The 17,189-nt window shown below is 45.8% G+C and overlaps 1 protein-coding gene across 1 annotated transcript in view; it reads left to right on the plus strand.

Annotated features, from left to right (window-relative positions):
- GRTP1 (growth hormone regulated TBC protein 1) overlaps positions 1–16,833 on the plus strand; it is a 31,247-nt gene extending 14,414 nt beyond the window's left edge. The window contains exons 5-8 of the mRNA XM_032204641.1: positions 1,832–1,928; positions 14,611–14,783; positions 14,896–15,081; positions 16,392–16,833. Of these exons, the coding sequence (XP_032060532.1) occupies positions 1,832–1,928; positions 14,611–14,783; positions 14,896–15,081; positions 16,392–16,481 (546 nt within the window). The 3' untranslated portion in view covers positions 16,482–16,833. The remainder of the gene's footprint in view (positions 1–1,831; positions 1,929–14,610; positions 14,784–14,895; positions 15,082–16,391) is intronic.
- The last annotated feature ends 356 nt before the right edge of the window (positions 16,834–17,189 follow it).

A 17,189-nucleotide genomic window follows, 5' to 3' on the forward strand; every position in this document is an offset into this window, starting at 1 on the left:
CCATAAACCAAAGGCCAGCAGCGTCTGCTTTCCAAGGCACGTTGTAAATCAGGGAATGTTTCAGGAAAGGATGTTTTCTACTAGCGAAGCAGCAGATTTTGTCCAGGTAGATATTGTGATGCGTGCTGCACTGTAGCGGAGACCCTGTAAACACTAGAAAATCGAGTAAAAAATGAGAACTTTAGTATTTTGCAGAGTTCTTTTTGGCATCTGAAGGCTCTTCAGGGGGCATTTTCACAATTTACCACATTTGTAGTATTTGCTGCCAGTTAGCTCCCCATTTGGGAGTGTGTTGGGCTTCGCATGGTCATGCTGTGACAAGGCCATGGCACTGCCTAAAATCGAGAGCCCTGTGAATTTATGCTTAAGACTATTTTCCTGTGCGTGCCGTGTTCAATGCCAAGCAGGCTCTTGTCACCATAGATAGATGCAGTTCCTGAGCTGTCGGCCTTAAAACAAATCGTTGCCTCCCTAGCTAGAAGGCCGAGCACCGTGTAAGGCCACGCAAGGTCTGTCCGAGCCGTCTGAGTAACAAGTGCTGCGTGACTCAAAGCTGGAAAATGAAGCCCTGGGGAAGGTGCCACGTCCTAATATTTCCCTGTTGTGGGAGTGTTGCAAGGCCTTGTATGGTGGGATGGGCAAGTGAAATCCGCTGAATGCAAGAAATGAGATTTCAGCCGAGATAGGATCTTGTAGCTTCCAGAGGCTGTGAAGGGCCTCCTTGGTGGCCGTCATCTCTTCAGAGCCACAACTGGCAGCACTCAGGAGACCAAGAGACAATGCTGGAGAAGTCAAGCGTGGAAGGGGAGAGAACAGGGAGAAGGCCAAATAAAGGGATGGAACTGAAGAAGGCAGTGTAACCAACACCAGCTTTCATAGCCTGTAAATATTTAAAGATAATTTCCTGTTAGCTTAGGAAAACTTTCAGAGACACCTTTGGTAAATTGTCATGCTGGTGTGCTTGCTGTGATATCGCAGTTGTCATCTTGTTTACAATAGAAAAGATACACTTAAATGGTTTTTTTGTTTGTTTTCAAGATGAGGAATCCAAAGAAAGTGAACTACTATGCCAGTAAATCAGTAATACTGCTGTAACTTAGTGATATTATGGCAGGTACAAAAAAAAAAAAAAAGTGCCTCAGGCTGAGGCAATAAAATGGGGAATACCAGTTCACAACCTGTGTGTTCTCAATGCAGTCAGAACAGGCCAGTTATGGGTTGACTAAGCTTTCATAATTTTTTGGTAGCTCCCCCTCCCTCCTTCCTGCTGTTTCCCTTCCTTTTTACGCTGAAAGGCAGGAGCTGCAGTGGCCAGAGTCATTGCCCACCATGAGCAGTACCGGAGGTACTAGAGGAAACAAATGATTTGCAGTCATTTGATGGGCTAAGCACCAACAGCTCATAAAAGCTGCAGCTTTTTACAAAGGAGTGTTTGGATCAGGCTCTCTCCTTCTGCAGCTGCATGGTCCACCTGCAGGTGTGTTACGTTTGCATTGCACGTCCAGATCAGCTGTGTTTTGGTTCTGGTCAGAACAGTCAACAGTTAACACTGGGACAGGGCTTTGGGATTCTTTAAAAAGGGAAAATTGAATGTAAATTATACACTGCTAAGCTTTTTATTTTAATTTTCTCTCCTTGAGCTGTGATAATAATTCTCACCAGCTGTCCTCTTGCAGGTTTAACAGCTTACTCAAACAGTGGCCTTTATTACTAGACTGTACTTGATGTGCTCACTTTGTATACCGTGGTAATTTAGCTCTTAATCAAAATAAATGAACTAGAAACTCTTAAGGTAAGTGTACGCATCTTAAAATTCTTCTTCCTTTTTCAGGGCATGAATTTCATAGCTGGATACCTGATTCTTATTACAAAGAATGAAGAGGAGTCCTTTTGGCTGCTAGATGCTCTTATTGGAAGAATATTGCCGGGTATGGTAAAAATTTAAACAGTTGGTTTTGTATGCTGGAGCTTGGCTTTTGTTCTGTCTTTGTGTTTTTGTTCATTTTTAGAGTGTTTTCAGGTGTTAAAATGGGCTTGCATGGACTGAAGAATTTTTAGGGTCCTGGAAACACAGGACAAAGACACCACACACAGGCAAAAGTTGTCTGTTCTGTAGTCACAGCTCAGTCCTGATGGAGTGGTTTGCTTTTATGTTAATCTGCCGTCTCATTTCTCACTCCTTATCCCTACTTGTACCTGTTAGGTAGGTGTCTTCCCACGCCAGTGTGGAGCTGGGGAACAGAGCTCAGAAGGTGTCTGGGATTTGGTGTTTCTGTTTGCAGGAATGTGATTTGAGGCACAGATGAAGCAGTAATCCCAGAGCAAAGGTGGGAGATGCACACAGACTGAGCACTCAGCCTGCAGCAGCACTTCCCAGTGGCTTGGCAGGAGGCAGCACGAGCTTTCTTCAGAGACAGCTGGCAAGGTGGAGTGGGCTTCTGCTAGGGGGGATCCTCTGAGCAGGCACACCTTGGGCATTTCCACGTACTGATGTTGCAGCAGGGCAGGCAAATGTCAAAATTCCTGCCTGTGGCTGTATGCGAAGTTCCCTTCAAAGCTCTTGTGATTGTGATCTAGCCAGGTTGGTCGGTAGTCTCGAGGGAAATTCAGTGCACCCTACAATGCAGACAGCATTTACATCTGGTCAGCTCAGTAGCTCCCTAACTTTTCTTGCCTGGGTTTGCAGCAGGAGCTTCCACGCTGAATTTTGCCTCATGTTCAACTGAATCTCACCACATGTGGAGTAGATCAAAACCAGAAGCAAGCATCAGGCACAGCTGTGATTTATAATCCTGTGAAATACATTTGGGAACGTTCTTTCTTGGGATTTAATTCTAGAGGAAGAATGGCTTCATCGTGAATTCCCAAGAGTGTTGTGCATGGGACTGACTTACAGCTACAGGCTCAGTGTGTATCGCGTTCAGAACAGGAGAGACTCCTTTTTCTATAAGGAGGCTGTGAAATTCGCTGTTGGCCCAGTTCTGCTTTTGAGCAGATGCTTATCCCAAGTGGCTGGAGGCTGAATCCAATGTTACAGCGTCAGCTAAGTGCTGGTCGGAGGCATCAAGGTTGATATTTGTATTTCTGTTTCTTCCTGGTCTGGTTTAAGATTTAAAAAAAAAAAAAAAACAAAACATTTTTCTTCCCTTTTGAAGAGAAGGGAAAGACTCTAAGAAAGATAAAGAGCTGAGGGAGTTTTTTCATGCTTTTGACCAGCTGTAAGAATTACCTTTTGCATTGAATTACACCATGTAGGAGCTGAGTTTTTCCCTTGCACGTTAAGCAGCATGGTTGGACAGAGTTTGCAGCTTGCAAGAGTGGGAACTGGCAACTGTGACGTGTTGAGTCAATCTGCAAATATTTGAGAAGTTGCAGCCTTGAAGCTTACTCTCAAGCTACAAGAATAGCCTGAAGAAACCAACTGTCTGCTGGTTTGTTCAGCCTTGAGAACGATAAGCTGTGCAAACAGGTAGGAGACAGCAGGCTGCCATGGGACCTGTCACTGGCTGAAAGCAGAGGATGTCTTCCCATTGGCATCACTTTTGGGGGGATAAGGCCCTCAGTAAAAGGCACACTTGATTGCAAACTGGTGTGTGGCACCTTCTGCTGCTAATCTTTTTGGTAGTCCTACATGTTTTTATTTGGGACAAAGGAGTAGATTCAGATTTTTTTTTGTTCATCGTGTGGGTCCCTTCCAGCTCAGGATAAATTCATAAATTTATCATTGCTTTTGGCAAGGAATTCACTTCAATGACTTTGTTGTGAAGCCCTTCATATCCTTCTACGCATTGCTGATATCTAAATGACAGAAGTTGCTCTTATTTTGCCCTCTTAGTCATTGCATTGATATTATGCTGGTAGCGTTGGTGTTGAGAAGAAATGGATAATGTGAAAGGCAATCACCGTGTACAAAGGAGATGTACGTTCACTTATATCCATGGCAATATTTTTTACTACCCTGTTTATAAATAGGCATTTACTACCCTGTAATGAGAGTCTTACTACAGACTTTGGCCTGGGTTCAGCACGTCCAGTCCAGAGGCATCCAGCTGAGGTACTGACGTTAGAAACACGCCCACTGGCAGTTCTGCTGCTGTCAGTGGTGAAGGGGATCAGAATTGCTAACCTGCCTGTGCCCCTTTCTCCTCCAAAATCAGCTTTAAGAGAGTTTGAGGTACCCCTTCCAGCTCAGGTTACCTCAGCAAGAGCCTGAGTTAGTAGGGTGAGTCTTCTATCTAGGGAAAATATTTGCACTGGGGAATGCAAGGCTTCGTTGTCTCAAAGCAGCAGCAAGTTTTCTCTTTATTCTGCCAAAAAAATCACATGACAGTTCTCTGTCATAACGGTGATGATTTCTCTACATACATATTTCTTTTTATCCCCACTGCCCTCTCAGCTCGTGCTTGAATTGTACGTTTATGAAATTCAGAGCATGATGGATAAAATAATCAGCATAGTTTCAAAGCCATTATGTATATGTGAGAGAGAGGAGACAGACTATATGCATAAAGAAACTGTCTCAGATAAGTACCACCCTGGTGTTAATAGTGCAGGGTACAGCACATTTCAGTTTAAAGCCCTTCAATTACTTCTTGGGAAAGCAGAGAAGTGCTGTATCCTCTCCAGGTCTTCAGAGGGAAAAGTAGCAGTCAGTTTCGCTGGGTGCCAACAGTTTAAGCCAATCCTTTTCCGTCAGTTTTATTCCTGTGGCTCTCTTCTTGATCTGTTTGCATTATGATCTACACCTTTTCTTCTTTTGCTGCGATAGATATGCCTCCAGGTCACGTCCTCATTTTCCAAGTATTCCTGTGTCACTGCAGTTAAATTGGGGGCGATTTAGGACAGTGTGGAAATCCCTCTGCTCTCTGTGGTGCTGCTGTGAAAACGTCCTTGCCCCTGCCTGCACACGTGTAATTCCACTCAACACTGGCAGGGTTTTTGGTCAGCAGGTGAACCAAATAAGCCAGAGATTGTGCCACCTATTGAAAAACGTAGTGTGTGACAGGTAAAGGATTAGAGCAGCTTTTGGGGGAAGTGACAGAGGGCTCCCCCAATCCACAGCTCTCCTCCCCAGTCTTACTGGTCTTTATCCCAGGGAGCGGGATGTGCCACAGGGTACGATGGAGGTGCGACTCCTCCACCCCCTGCCAGAAGGGGACAGCTGGTGATGGGACCACATAAGTAGAAGTTTTTCTGTCTGAATCATCCCACTACACCCAGATGGGGTTGGTGCAGCTCTAAGAAGGAGCCAGCAGAAGTTAAAGGGGTTTGCTGGTGTGTAGGGCTGTGTGTACGCCCCGCATCTGGCTGAGCTCAGCGCTGGGCAGCGCAGCTGAGCGGAGCCAGAAGGATTTGTGCTTCTGCTGAAGGCCAGCCCCATGCCTGGTGTGGCTGTCAGCTGCTCAGCTGGGGGTTTGGAGGGATTAGGGGCATATCTCCTTTAAACACACTGTGGGGGAATGCAGCTGTTTGTTTAACTGAAGTTTTGGGTGCTACCAAGATCCTTTTATTCCTGGGTCAGTCAAAACAGGCCAAGCCGGAGCAGACAGCGTTGCCCAGAAGAACCAGTGTGGCTTCAGTTCAAGCTCAGAGGAATTGTGGCTTTGCAATTTCTGCGTGGTGTATCTCTGCTGTTGCTGTTCTGCTCATAGCTTTACTTCTTGCTGAGAACATTTTTTGTTCTTGTGAGGAAATATATGAGGAAATACTGGGGGGTTGCTTTAGAAAGTAGCAGGTAGGAGGTAACGTATGACTGTGGTACTTTGGTATGTAATTTAAGGAGCATATTTGCCTTTTTTTTTTTTTTTTTTTTTTACATTTATGATTAAATGGTGAGTTTAAGAGAGGAAAAACTTGATGGTTTGAACTCACTTTAGCATGGCAGGCATTATATATATCAGTATATATATATCTCGGAACATTTTTTTTTTATTATTTTCACTTGTTTCACTGGGTTTGTATTACTAAGCTGCTTCAGTCAAACTCTTCTCTTGCAGTTTGGTCTCTGTTCCCTTCATAGCCTAAAAATATGCACTTGTTCCAGTTAGATTTTTTTTGTAACATGCTCAAAATGATATTCCCCCCCCCCCTCTAGTGGGAGTATTGCTAGTGCCTTGTGCGGTGGCATTATTTCTCTCTTTTCACAGCTGGAAGTTTTTTATTTGAGAGAAGAAAACTGTAGGATCTCCTCTGCCTTTTTTTCTGGGTCGTTTTGAGCTGTGATTTTGGGAATGATGTACATGTATGTACTACTGTCCTCTTGTTGCTGACAGCTGTTTTCCTGCAGCTTACAGGCATTTATAGCACCTTTTGGCGAACTGTTTGCACACTCTTCTCTGGGTGTTTTTGTTAAATATCATCACATCTCTCTGCCTCCATCCCCAAGTAATCCAACCCTTTCACTACATTACTCCATTGTGCCCTGTGTGTTGACGTGGGACAACACCTTCCAGGTTAGTATTGGTAACAAATACCAGCTTGCTCTTCTTCTCCAGTGTTGTTAACATAAATCTTAAATCAGATTTAGCCTACAAGTCTTCCTCAAGGAGGCCCAGCAATGTTCCTTCAGCCTGGAATTGTTTTAGGTGACTTTTTGGGGAGTTTTTTTTCTTTAAACTTTCGGCGTAGTGCCTGGTTGTGTATCAGTTACTAAAATAAGGATTTTTGAATAACGAAAGAGTCACACAACTGGTAGACTGCAGTGGGCATTATCTGCAAGAACAAAAGGTGCAGTGCAAGATATTGCTTCACTGTGTAGCTTAGCAACTGCTGGTTCAGGCACATGTCTGCGTCTTCAGATAAATAATATCTAACACATCCCTGTTTTGAGCTGGCTGTGGTTCTCAGTTGTGTCAGCCGTAGACTCGCAGGTATTTTTGCAGAAGAGACGAGGCACAGGAAGAGACACGAATATTTGAACTGAATAATAACATAATTGCTCGCCCAACTCTTGTGCATCCTTGTCTTCCCCTTGCTCAGTGTTAGGACATTCTTTCAAGTCCCATCACACAGACTTCAGGTTTCAAGGGAAGAGTCACTTGAGAAATACAGAATGCTCTACTGCCTATGAAGTATTGCTATTCAGGCTGCTTGCTTGTAGTTGCAAGTGAGCGTATATTTGTTTCCTTCCTGAATTGAGCCAATGAGGTTGCTGTGGTTGTTCAGTCTGGAGAAGAGGCGGCTCAGGGGAGACCTCATTGCTCCCTGCAGCTGCCTGAGGGGAAGCTGTGGGGAGCTGGGGTCGGCCTCTTCTCACAGGTAAGCAGTGACAGGACCAGAGGGAATGGCCTCAGGTTGCTCCAGGGGAGGTTCAGGTTGGCAATGAGGAGCCATTTCTGCTCAGAAAGAGCAGTCAGGCACTGGGACGGGTTGCCCAGGGAGGTGGTGGAGTCACCGTCCCTGGGGGTGTGCAAGGAGAGGTTGGGCCTGGTGCTTGGGGACATGGGTTAGTGGGTGACAGTGGTGGTAGGGGAGGGGGGTGGTTGGACCAGATGCTTTTGGAGGGCTTTTCCAGCCTTAATGATTCTGTGGTCACATCCACCATGAGGAGAGAGGAATGCTTGGCTGCTAGGCTGGGTAAATAGGAGCTCTGAAGTACGAGACTGACACATTCTACTGTTAGTCAGCAGCCACGATGAAAGGATTCATCTTTGAACATTAGAGGTCAGTTTTATTTATCCAGGAATTAAGCATGCAGTGTCCTGATAAGCTGAAGGTGGAACGCAGGGGTCATCGTGTGTGTATATTTAGAAACCTTGATAAGCCTGAAATGCTTATTACTAACAAATCTGAACTGCTGTGCCACTTGGGAGACTTGAGCAAGCAGGAAACGAGTAACTGAGGTTTTTCTGCTTTTACGTGATAAGTATGCTTATGCTTTTGGAATAATTTTATTTCCTATATGCATCTTATTCCTTGTAATTCATAAGCCTCGTCAATAAAAAATGCTCAATATTTAGCATTTGGGCTTTAGGTAGCTGGGTAGAAGTCCGACAGTTTTGTCTAAACCACAGGTTTCTTGTGTATGACCAGATGTACATGTTCTCAGCCTTACTTCTGTGTGGGGACGTGCTACATTTTGGCTACCCACCAGAAGAACCCTTAGTGTTTTAAAATGCTCAAGAGGATTGCATTATTCCTCAGCCTGGCTGTATTTACACCGTGGAAGCAGGACCTAAATGATTTATTCCATCCAAAAAGTCGAGCCCATCTCTTTCCTGCTGGCAGGCAAGCCCTGTATTAATAGAATTTAATTATGTTAAACCTTGAGTTATCTTTAACAGTCCTTCCGTGGCCCTGCTCTGAGAGGGGACTGCAGCCTTTGGCTATCTGTGCCAGCCATGCTGTTTGCCTCTTTGTCTCCCCAGTCGATCAAAGTTTCAAATCCCTTTCAAAAGCCACCGGCAAAATAAAGTTTTCAAATGAAATCTTAATTTGGTTAGGTCCGATTAAAGGCAGAACCGCCTGGCTGCTGATAAAGCAGGAAGGTAGGTAGCAGTGGAAATAAAGGAGCAGGGGGTTGGGGGAAGGAGGTCCTTTTTTAATTTTTTTTGGATGCGTAAAAGCCAAGCCTTAATGCACAGCACTTCCTTAAATTTGGTGCCTGATGTTTTATCCAAATAGTCGTGTTGGTGGGGTGTTTTGGTTGCTTGTTTTCAGCTCGTGGTTTTCCTTGTGAAAGCATTAATGTGCACGTGTAGTGTTGAACCACTGTTGTTTTGACAGAGCTGTCTACGTATTGATTAAAGGGATTGTGCTGTTTTAACTCTGTGATTAAAGCAGCAGAAGCAAAGCTGGCGAATAGCTCATTTCATTCCTCACTGCATATATTTTTGACCTTCTGATGGTCAGCAGGGGCTCTGCGTGTTCATTTTCGATGATGCAGCCTTCCCGGACATCTTATTTGGACAGCAAAAAGCATAATATAAATGCTGACAAATGCAAAATGGGGTTGTGGGTGCTTGTTGTTGATCCTAAGACACAGTTTTGCATTTCAGCTTGTAAATTCCTTGAAAATGGATTAGCTGGAGTAGACAAATACACGTGTTAGATACCAAGGCTCGTGGAGTGAGGTTTGTAAGTGGCCTTGCTGGACAAGAAGCCAGCTGAGCAAACAGCAGCATTGCTGCCCGTGCCCCCTGCTGCAGGCTTGGGGCTGTGAAAGGCCCCAAACTTGGTTGGAAGAGAGACCCTACCACTGCTAGTAGCGTCTTTGAGCTGTGAATTATAAAACCACAGAAAGGTTTGGGTTGGAAGAGACCTCAAAGCCCACCCAGTTCCACCCCCTGCCACGGGCAGGGACACCTCCCACCAGCCCAGGTTGCCCAAAGCCCCATCCAGCCTGGCCTTGAGCACCCCCAGGGATGGGGCAGCCACAGCTTCTCTGGGCAAATCACTTTTTAATCTGAATGTGCCTCATTCTAACCAGTAGCTACTGCTGCTTGTGAAGACTTTGTTTTCCTCTGTCGAAAAGCCCATAATGTCTGGGGTGTTTCCTCTGTGAAGCAGTCGAGTTTGCTTGTCATATTCCTTGGATAAACTCTCTAAACAGAGAAGTTCCTTACAGAGCTCAGTTTCTGTGAGTAGTGTTTCTAACCCTTTGTGTCCCATCCCTGCCAGTCCATCAGCTTCCTGCCTTAAATATCAGAGCTGCTGCAGTGTTCTGACTTCAGTTTGGTTCGTGTCACGTACAGAGATAACACACTCTCTTCTTCAGCACTGAATACATCCAAGGATTACTTTAGCTTTTCCTGAACTAAGACCTGCTTATTCAGGATTTATTGTATTTGTAACTTAAGATGTTGGGGAAAAAAATATTTTTAAATTGCTCAGCTACTGCGAGCTTTGATATTATTTCAAAATACAGTGAAAAGCATCAGCTACATTGAGAATATGTTTATGGAGGGACGTGTGCTTTGGGAGTAAAGGAGAAACCATAGGGAGAAACTCATGTGCAGTGCCCAACAGTACCTGTTGTCTCCCTAAATGTTTAAAAACTGATGGCCTGTTTAGTTTCAGAGCTGCTTGGGAAATATTGCCTCGTGTTTTCCATGTGTTTTACCTTCAGAAGACTGAAATGCAATACTAAATTTTCAGCTTATGGCTGGGGGAGAGGTACACCTCCTCTCCCGTTTGTACCTCTTGCAGGTTTAGTAGGACCTGTCGCTTCAAGATTAAAATTAATACGCGTTAGCTTCCTCAGGCTTGAAGTAAGAGGATTGTGGATCTCATGCTGTTCAGACTGAGGTGTTGGATTGGTTTCCTTCTCCAAATACCAGGCTGGAGCCACGTGTGCCTGTTCAGCTTTCTATTTAAGCCTCCTGCTTCTGTCCAAGTCTTCTAAGCGAGGGAGTTCCCGTGGCGTGACTGCAGCATTGTTGTGAAGAGCTGGAGAAAACGTGGCTTGTTTTTGAGTGTGAGATAATGAAAGTGCTGTGTTTTGTGCTGAGGTGTCAAGAGTAATCTTGTCAGCGCAGTGAACTGATAACGTAGTTCCTCTCCCTAATCCCAGCCAGGAATCACAAAAGCCAGAGACCAGGATCCTCCTTCAGCTGCAGTCATGTAAGACTTGGGATAGGGTCGCAAATTCATAACCGAGTATTTGTCCCCTCTACACGCACGGAAAGCAGTTGTGGCAACCTGCAGCGTTTGCTCACGAATTCCCCTCCGTTGGAGGAAATGGAGATAAAAGTCTGTCCAAAACCCCGACTCCCGGGACCATCACCCCACCTGTTGAGCTGGAGATGTTGCGTGAGCCTGTACGAGATTGCTTTGGTAGCTGGAGCTTCAAACTGTGCTTGTTTCTAATGATGCACATGTCATTATCGAATGCAAGATGGTAAAATTAGTATTTAGAACAAATCTAGGCTGCTGCTTTTCCCATAGCAAGAAGGTCTGAAAGTTGCATTTGTGCTTTCTAGCCTGCTGCCAACTTCATTTTTCCATGTCCAAGAGGTTGCACAAGGAGTCTTTGCTCCTTCATACTTCACCTTTGTCTTCTGTAATGTCAGCAGGAATATCGTTTTTGCCTTTATTTCCATTGTCGTTATATTTAAGCAGTGGGAGCTCCTGCACCTGCTCAGATTTGCATGGTGCTGCAGGAGATGCAAATAAGAAGCCGAAAGGCCATTTCCATTCCACAGCACCCATCTTCCAAGCTTGAGATCAGAAGTTTTGGTTCACTTTGGTTCAACGGAGTAAAAGCTCCAGCTTGAGCCTGTTTTGGGGCGTTGCTCACCCTCCCCCTGGAGGACAGGGAGCTTGTTTTTGACGTGACATGGTTAAGAGCTCAGCTTGCCATTGAGCCAGGTATCTGCAGGATATCGCTTTGGCCAGGACATCTGCAGGGGGTCACTGTGGCCTGAGGTTGCAAAACGAATTGGCAGTACTCTTGGTTTTCCTCCTTTTCCTGTTGTGACTTCTCTTATTTCCTCCCAAACATGTGTTGTCCAGCTCTGTATGCAAAGCTGGCGATACAGATCCTTACAAACCCCCCCTGCACCTTTCTGAACTGTCCCATGGTAGAAATAAAAGGGCAGAGTGTTGCCCTTCCCTCCTGGGTAAAAAGAGGCTGTGAGTTGCCAACGGGGAGAATGAATGGGCTCCAAAGGTGAGGTGGGACTGCTGTTGTCGTCTGGTTTGACTTAACTGATGGGATTCATCGCGTGCCTGCTGCGTGAAGTTCATAAATTCGGTTGTGATAGCGTTATCAGCCTCCTCCTGCAGCACGGAGGCCTTTTGGGTGTTGAGTAACGGTGTAAAAATGAGCATCTGGGGGGAGAAGGACGACTTCCAAAGTAAGGGAGGGCAACGCTGGGTGGCTCTTCTCCTCTGCACTTGTTGCCTGGAGTCAGTGGGGATGGCTGAGGGTCTGCAAACTGCACCCGAGAGGTCGCTTCTCAAAGAACTGAGTCTTCAAAAATGGTAGGATTTGGCTTTTTTCCCCTCTCTTGGCTCCCGGGGACGCTAGGGGTACATTGCTGCGGATGAAGCGCTTCACGTGGCTCGTGCCTGTGAGAAAAGTTAAAATAGCCAATCCTCAATTCCTCCCTTTGGTTAAATAAATCAGACCTGTGAGATAAATCACCGCGTGCCCCAGGCCGGGTTGTGCAGGCCCCTGAAATGCTGCTGAGAAATGCTGGAAGATGTGCGGCAGGGCCTGGGTCCTGCCGTGGGTATTTCTGTAACACCCAGAATAATTCCCAGCCTGCTGCTGCTCCCCGTAGGAGTGTTTATATTTAACCTGACACACGCGCACCAGCCTCGGAGGAGCCTTTTTTTAACTTCTGCAGCTCTGACTCGCAGGGGTAACTCGAGGCTGTAGGAGTGCTGCTTCTTAAACTTTTATTTTGGGAACCGCTTAATCTCTCTGTACCGCAGGACGAGGTCACAGGGTCCTTGCAGGCCTGATCCTCGCTTCCTGCAAATCCCATTAGCGCCGGACACGCCACTGGGAGGCTTCGGGCAGGTGCCTGGCTGTGCTGGGAGGCAGTGAAAAGGAGGCTGAGAGCATCTCTTCGCCAGGATCTGCGCTCAAACAGGTTTCGGGCTCAGTGTCTGCATGCCACAGGCAGCGCAGGCATAAAGAAACCCTACGAGCAAGGAGAAAAGTCCCTTCCCCTCGTCCCGTTCCTCCCACAGCAGCAATGCACCAAGGCAGTGGATGGAGCTGGCTCTTCCTTTTGCAGCAGGAGGAGCAGCACCAGGTGATCCAGCGGGGTGAGGCACGTGCACGGAGCAGCCAGCGTCCCAGGCAGATTTCTGGAATTTGATCGTGGTTTAATGGTAGTATGGGATAATTATTTCCCATCCTGTGCTTCGTTTGGTGCCTCCCAGAACACGTGATGGGAAGTAATGATCGCCTCCATCCCCGTCACTGCCACCTGACAACTGAGAGATGAAGGGAAGCCATCTGACCCTGTGCTGTTTCTTCGGGGGATAATATCTTGTCCGAGGACATTCCTGCAAACCAACCCAGAGCCGTAGATGCGCAATTAGCCTGCACTCGTTAGTTATTTGTTTATTTTTAATTAGCGAGCGGCAGCTTGGGGGCAGATCCTGAGCCAGCTCCATTCTGGGTCACAAACTGCTCAATATTTTGCCGGAGAAGGACTAACAATGAGCATGCTCCTCAAATAGTGTCTGCACTCGGGGAGAAGAGGCAGGACCACGGAGTTTTTGCTGAGGGGCTGTTTGCAGAGGCTTTAGGGGTTGGGCATCGCTGGCAAGTAGGAGCCAAGAAGAAGAGGAGCGGGGCAGGTTTGCTCTTACCCCGCGTTTGGGCACCAAGCCAGGTTACAAAATCACTCTGACTAACCACGCTGGGTGCGTCACCTCTCTGGGAAGAGCAGAGGAGAGCCAGAGCTGTGCTGTCGTGCCCTCCCTCAGGTGCCTTGTGCAGTGGCTGTGCTCTGAGATGTGAGGGTGAGGTTTGCTCAGGGTCCCGCAGGAATGCAGCTGGAGGACTGGAAGTGCTGCTTCCCGAATTCGGGCAGCTGTTTTTATACACTGGTTTGCATTACAGGTACATATACGTCTTATATATATGTATATATCTCATAAAGTGATAATACATTGAGTGATAATTAAATGTTTTAGCTAAGAGGTAAGAGAACCACAGAAAGGTTTGGGTTGGAAGGGACCTTCAAGCCCACCCAGTTCCAACCCCCTGCCACGGGCAGGGACACCTCCCACCAGCCCAGGCTGCCCAAATACCTGTAACCTCCCTGCTGGCTGTAATTTTTGGCCGTTCATTTTTTCCTCGCCAGCTCTCAGACTGCTGGGCAGGTGCCTGGCTGCGTCCTCGCTGGGATCCTGGCATTTACGTTGTTGTGCAAATTAAAAATAGCAGCCGCAGCGCGTGGGGTGATGGCGCAGGGCACGTGGGTCCTCGTTCCTCCCAAGGACACTCACTGGTGGTGACTTGAAGTTTGCAGTCGTATCCCTCAGGAGCACCAAAAAGAATGGTTTGGGGGTGTGTGAGAGGAGGAAGGAGGGTAGGAAAGAGAAGAGAACTTGTTCTTTCACCTGAAATATAATTCCTTGTTATTTTTTCCTCTTATAAAGCAGCAGTTTAGGCAAAGTTTACTTGGCCAGTCAACATCATTTTGCCAGCGTGCCAGTTCACAAACGTGCACAGCACAAACACACGCAGAAAGAAAGGTTTTTGTTTCGGCTTTGAGGTCATGGTGCAGTTTTCTGTTTGCTTTTGGCCTACTTCCTCATGGCACTGTGTGTGCTGCAGCTCTCCAAGCTTTCCCTACAAGCAAGTCAAAGACGACTGGTTAAAGGAGTGTCTCCAGCAGCAGCCACTCTTATGCTGGTAGAGGAGTTTTCTTCTCTAAGCATGCCCACAATTACTTGTTCATGGAACTGAGGTGCTCGTTGTTCAGCCTGCACCTTGATAACATAAATGCTTCCCCTGTCAAACAGGCTCTGGACTAGCAGTTACATCCAAAATTAAGGAAGCTGGAGGGTGCTACAACAATTCAATGCAGTGACCAGTGATGCAGGTCTCATTTCAATCCCTGTCCCTCGGATAAATCTTTAAGTGGGAAGAGCTGTTACCACGGGGACCCATCAACTGCTGACTTCTGGTTTCCTCTCCCCAAGATTATTACAGCCCGGCCATGATGGGCCTGAAAACCGACCAGGAGGTGCTGGGAGAGCTGGTGAAGCTGAAAGTCCCCGCCGTGGCAGAGCTGATGGAGAGACACGGGGTCATGTGGACCCTGGTGGTGTCACGCTGGTTCATCTGCTTGTTCATTGACATTCTTCCAGTAGAGGTAAGCGGTGACGTTCGCTTCTTTTTAACGTGCATCCATAATCCTTAGTCCCTTTGTGGTGCTTCAGTGATACAATTTCCTCCTGTAATCTGGGTTCTCCCCTTTCCTGCAGACCGTGCTCCGAATATGGGACTGTTTGTTCTACGAAGGGTCAAAGATCATCTTCCGCGTGGCCTTAACCTTGATCAAGCAACACCAAGCTTTTATTCTGGAAGCCACGAATTTCCCCGACATCTGTGACAAATTCAAGCAGATCACCAAAGGAACATTTGTAACAGAGTGTCACACCTTCATGCAGGTAAATTCTCCACGGGTTTTTAGCTGCTATGAATTAAAAAACAACTTTGCTCCATCAAAAAGACAGTTCAGAGAAATGTGTCTGTGGGAATTGCTGAAAGGATGAAGAATGTTTTCATATATATACACACATACATACATATATATAAATTTATATATATATATATATATATATATAAATCAAACTTGTTATTTTAGAATTATTATCCAAATCCATATATAGCAGTCCATTTGTATTCTGTCCTACAGCGGGGAAAAAATTCCTCCTACCCTTTTCAACTTCTCTTTTTGAGGCAGGAAGTCTGGCAAGAAAATAACTTCACTGAATGCTTTCAGTGAGCTGTGCATTGATTACATTCCTGTGCGTTTTCTCAGAGGAATTGTAATAGATTATTATTATAGGATACAACTTGCATTGATAAATCTTCACTGTAAAGCCTTGGTTAGTCAGAGAACAAGAAGTACCCAGCTCTTAACCTCCAGCCTGAAAGCTCACTGCCATGAGAATCCCGGTTCAGAGGCTGATACAAACACTTGTCCTTGAAGGGCACTTTTTTCTCTGCCCTTCCCTTTAATGTCATTATAATGACTGTCTTTAGGAAGTCCAGGAGCTTTTTCTTGCAGTTTCCCCAATAAAAATAGCTGGGTTACTTATTTTCCAGAAGTGTTTATGTTATCTGGGGTGGTTGCTGTAGTGAGGGGGCTTCCAAGGCAGTAACATAAACAATTTAGGTTAGGTTTCTGTGGGATGGTGAAAGGCATGCTCCTGGGTTGTTTTGCAGGAATGCCAACGCTGGTTCCAGTGGAGGTGATGACAGCTGAAGGTTTTATGTTCCCCTCTTGAACAAAAACTTAGTTTTCAGTGTAATGCAGTGGAGACTTCTTTATCAGAGTGCTTTCAAAGCTGGCTCGTTCACAACCTCATCTCCAGAGCTGCCGGTTACAAGTACAGAGAACAGAGGGGCCCACGCAGCTCAGCTGGAGACTTAAGCACATAAACTCGCTTTGTGCATAAGCTTGCTGCACAGTTTTGTTCAGTCAGAAATTTTAAATTAAGTAGTGAAAACAAATGTATTGTTCTTGAGATCTCAAAAGCAACAAGGAATAGCCAGAAACATTACAGAAGCGTTTGGTAGCATTTGAAATGTCTCAAATTCAAATGCTACCAAAAAAAAATCCAGGTACCCTCCTCAGGAAACAAAAGCACCACAGGAAACATGCATTGATACTTTGTAGAATTACCCAGGATGGCTTAGTTCTGAGTATGATTTTATATCATTTTAACTAAGGGTTTTCTCATTTTGCCCCCAGAAAATCTTCACGGAACCCGGAACCTTGTCCATGACTACAATCGACAAACTCCGAGAGACGTGCAGGGAGAAGCTGCTTTCTCAGGGATAACTCAGCAGGCGGTCAGATACGACAGAGATCGACACATTCCTCTACTTGCACTGGCTGAAGCACACTTTAAGCTTTCCATGAGTTAACTGACAGTTGACCAATTTTTTTTCCTGCCTTTCAAGTAAGTGTTGGTAACACTTTGTACTGTATGTCAGACTTGATAACTGGAACTACTGGACCTGGTGGTTGTGTTTTTTGTTTCTTTTTTTAAAGGATTAAAGTGTTTTCAGAGTAGAATGTGATCAAAGTCGAGACACTCCTTTTAAAAAAATCACTGTCCTTGTGTTTTCAGGGCATTTTGTAATGTTAAAAAACAGGTGTATAGAATTACATATCCTTCCTTACTGTTGACTGTGACACCTCGTATCATTTGTACAAAATAAATCTAATTTAATTTGTGAGAACCTGTTGTTTGGCGTGAAGAGAGTACGATAGCTGACCCTAATGCTTAGTGACTGACTGAATACAGCATCTACTGACCTCTTTGCTGACAGAAACAAGCGAAGCTGGCACTAGGCCACCTCCAGCCTTGCTGAATTAATTGCTTTCTTGTCCTTACAGAGCCCTCTTGTGGCCACATCCTTTCCCTCACCTTTTCTCCTGTTAAACTAGTGTGGAAAGCCTCACCTTGTACCACACTTCTTTTCAGCCTCTGCTGCAAGACTGATCTTTAGTAAGGAAGTTAGTAGGTTTGTTTTGCTGCACAGC

The sequence above is a fragment of the Aythya fuligula genome, chromosome 1 (assembly GCF_009819795.1).
Source record: "Aythya fuligula isolate bAytFul2 chromosome 1, bAytFul2.pri, whole genome shotgun sequence".
NCBI lineage: Eukaryota > Metazoa > Chordata > Aves > Anseriformes > Anatidae > Aythya > Aythya fuligula.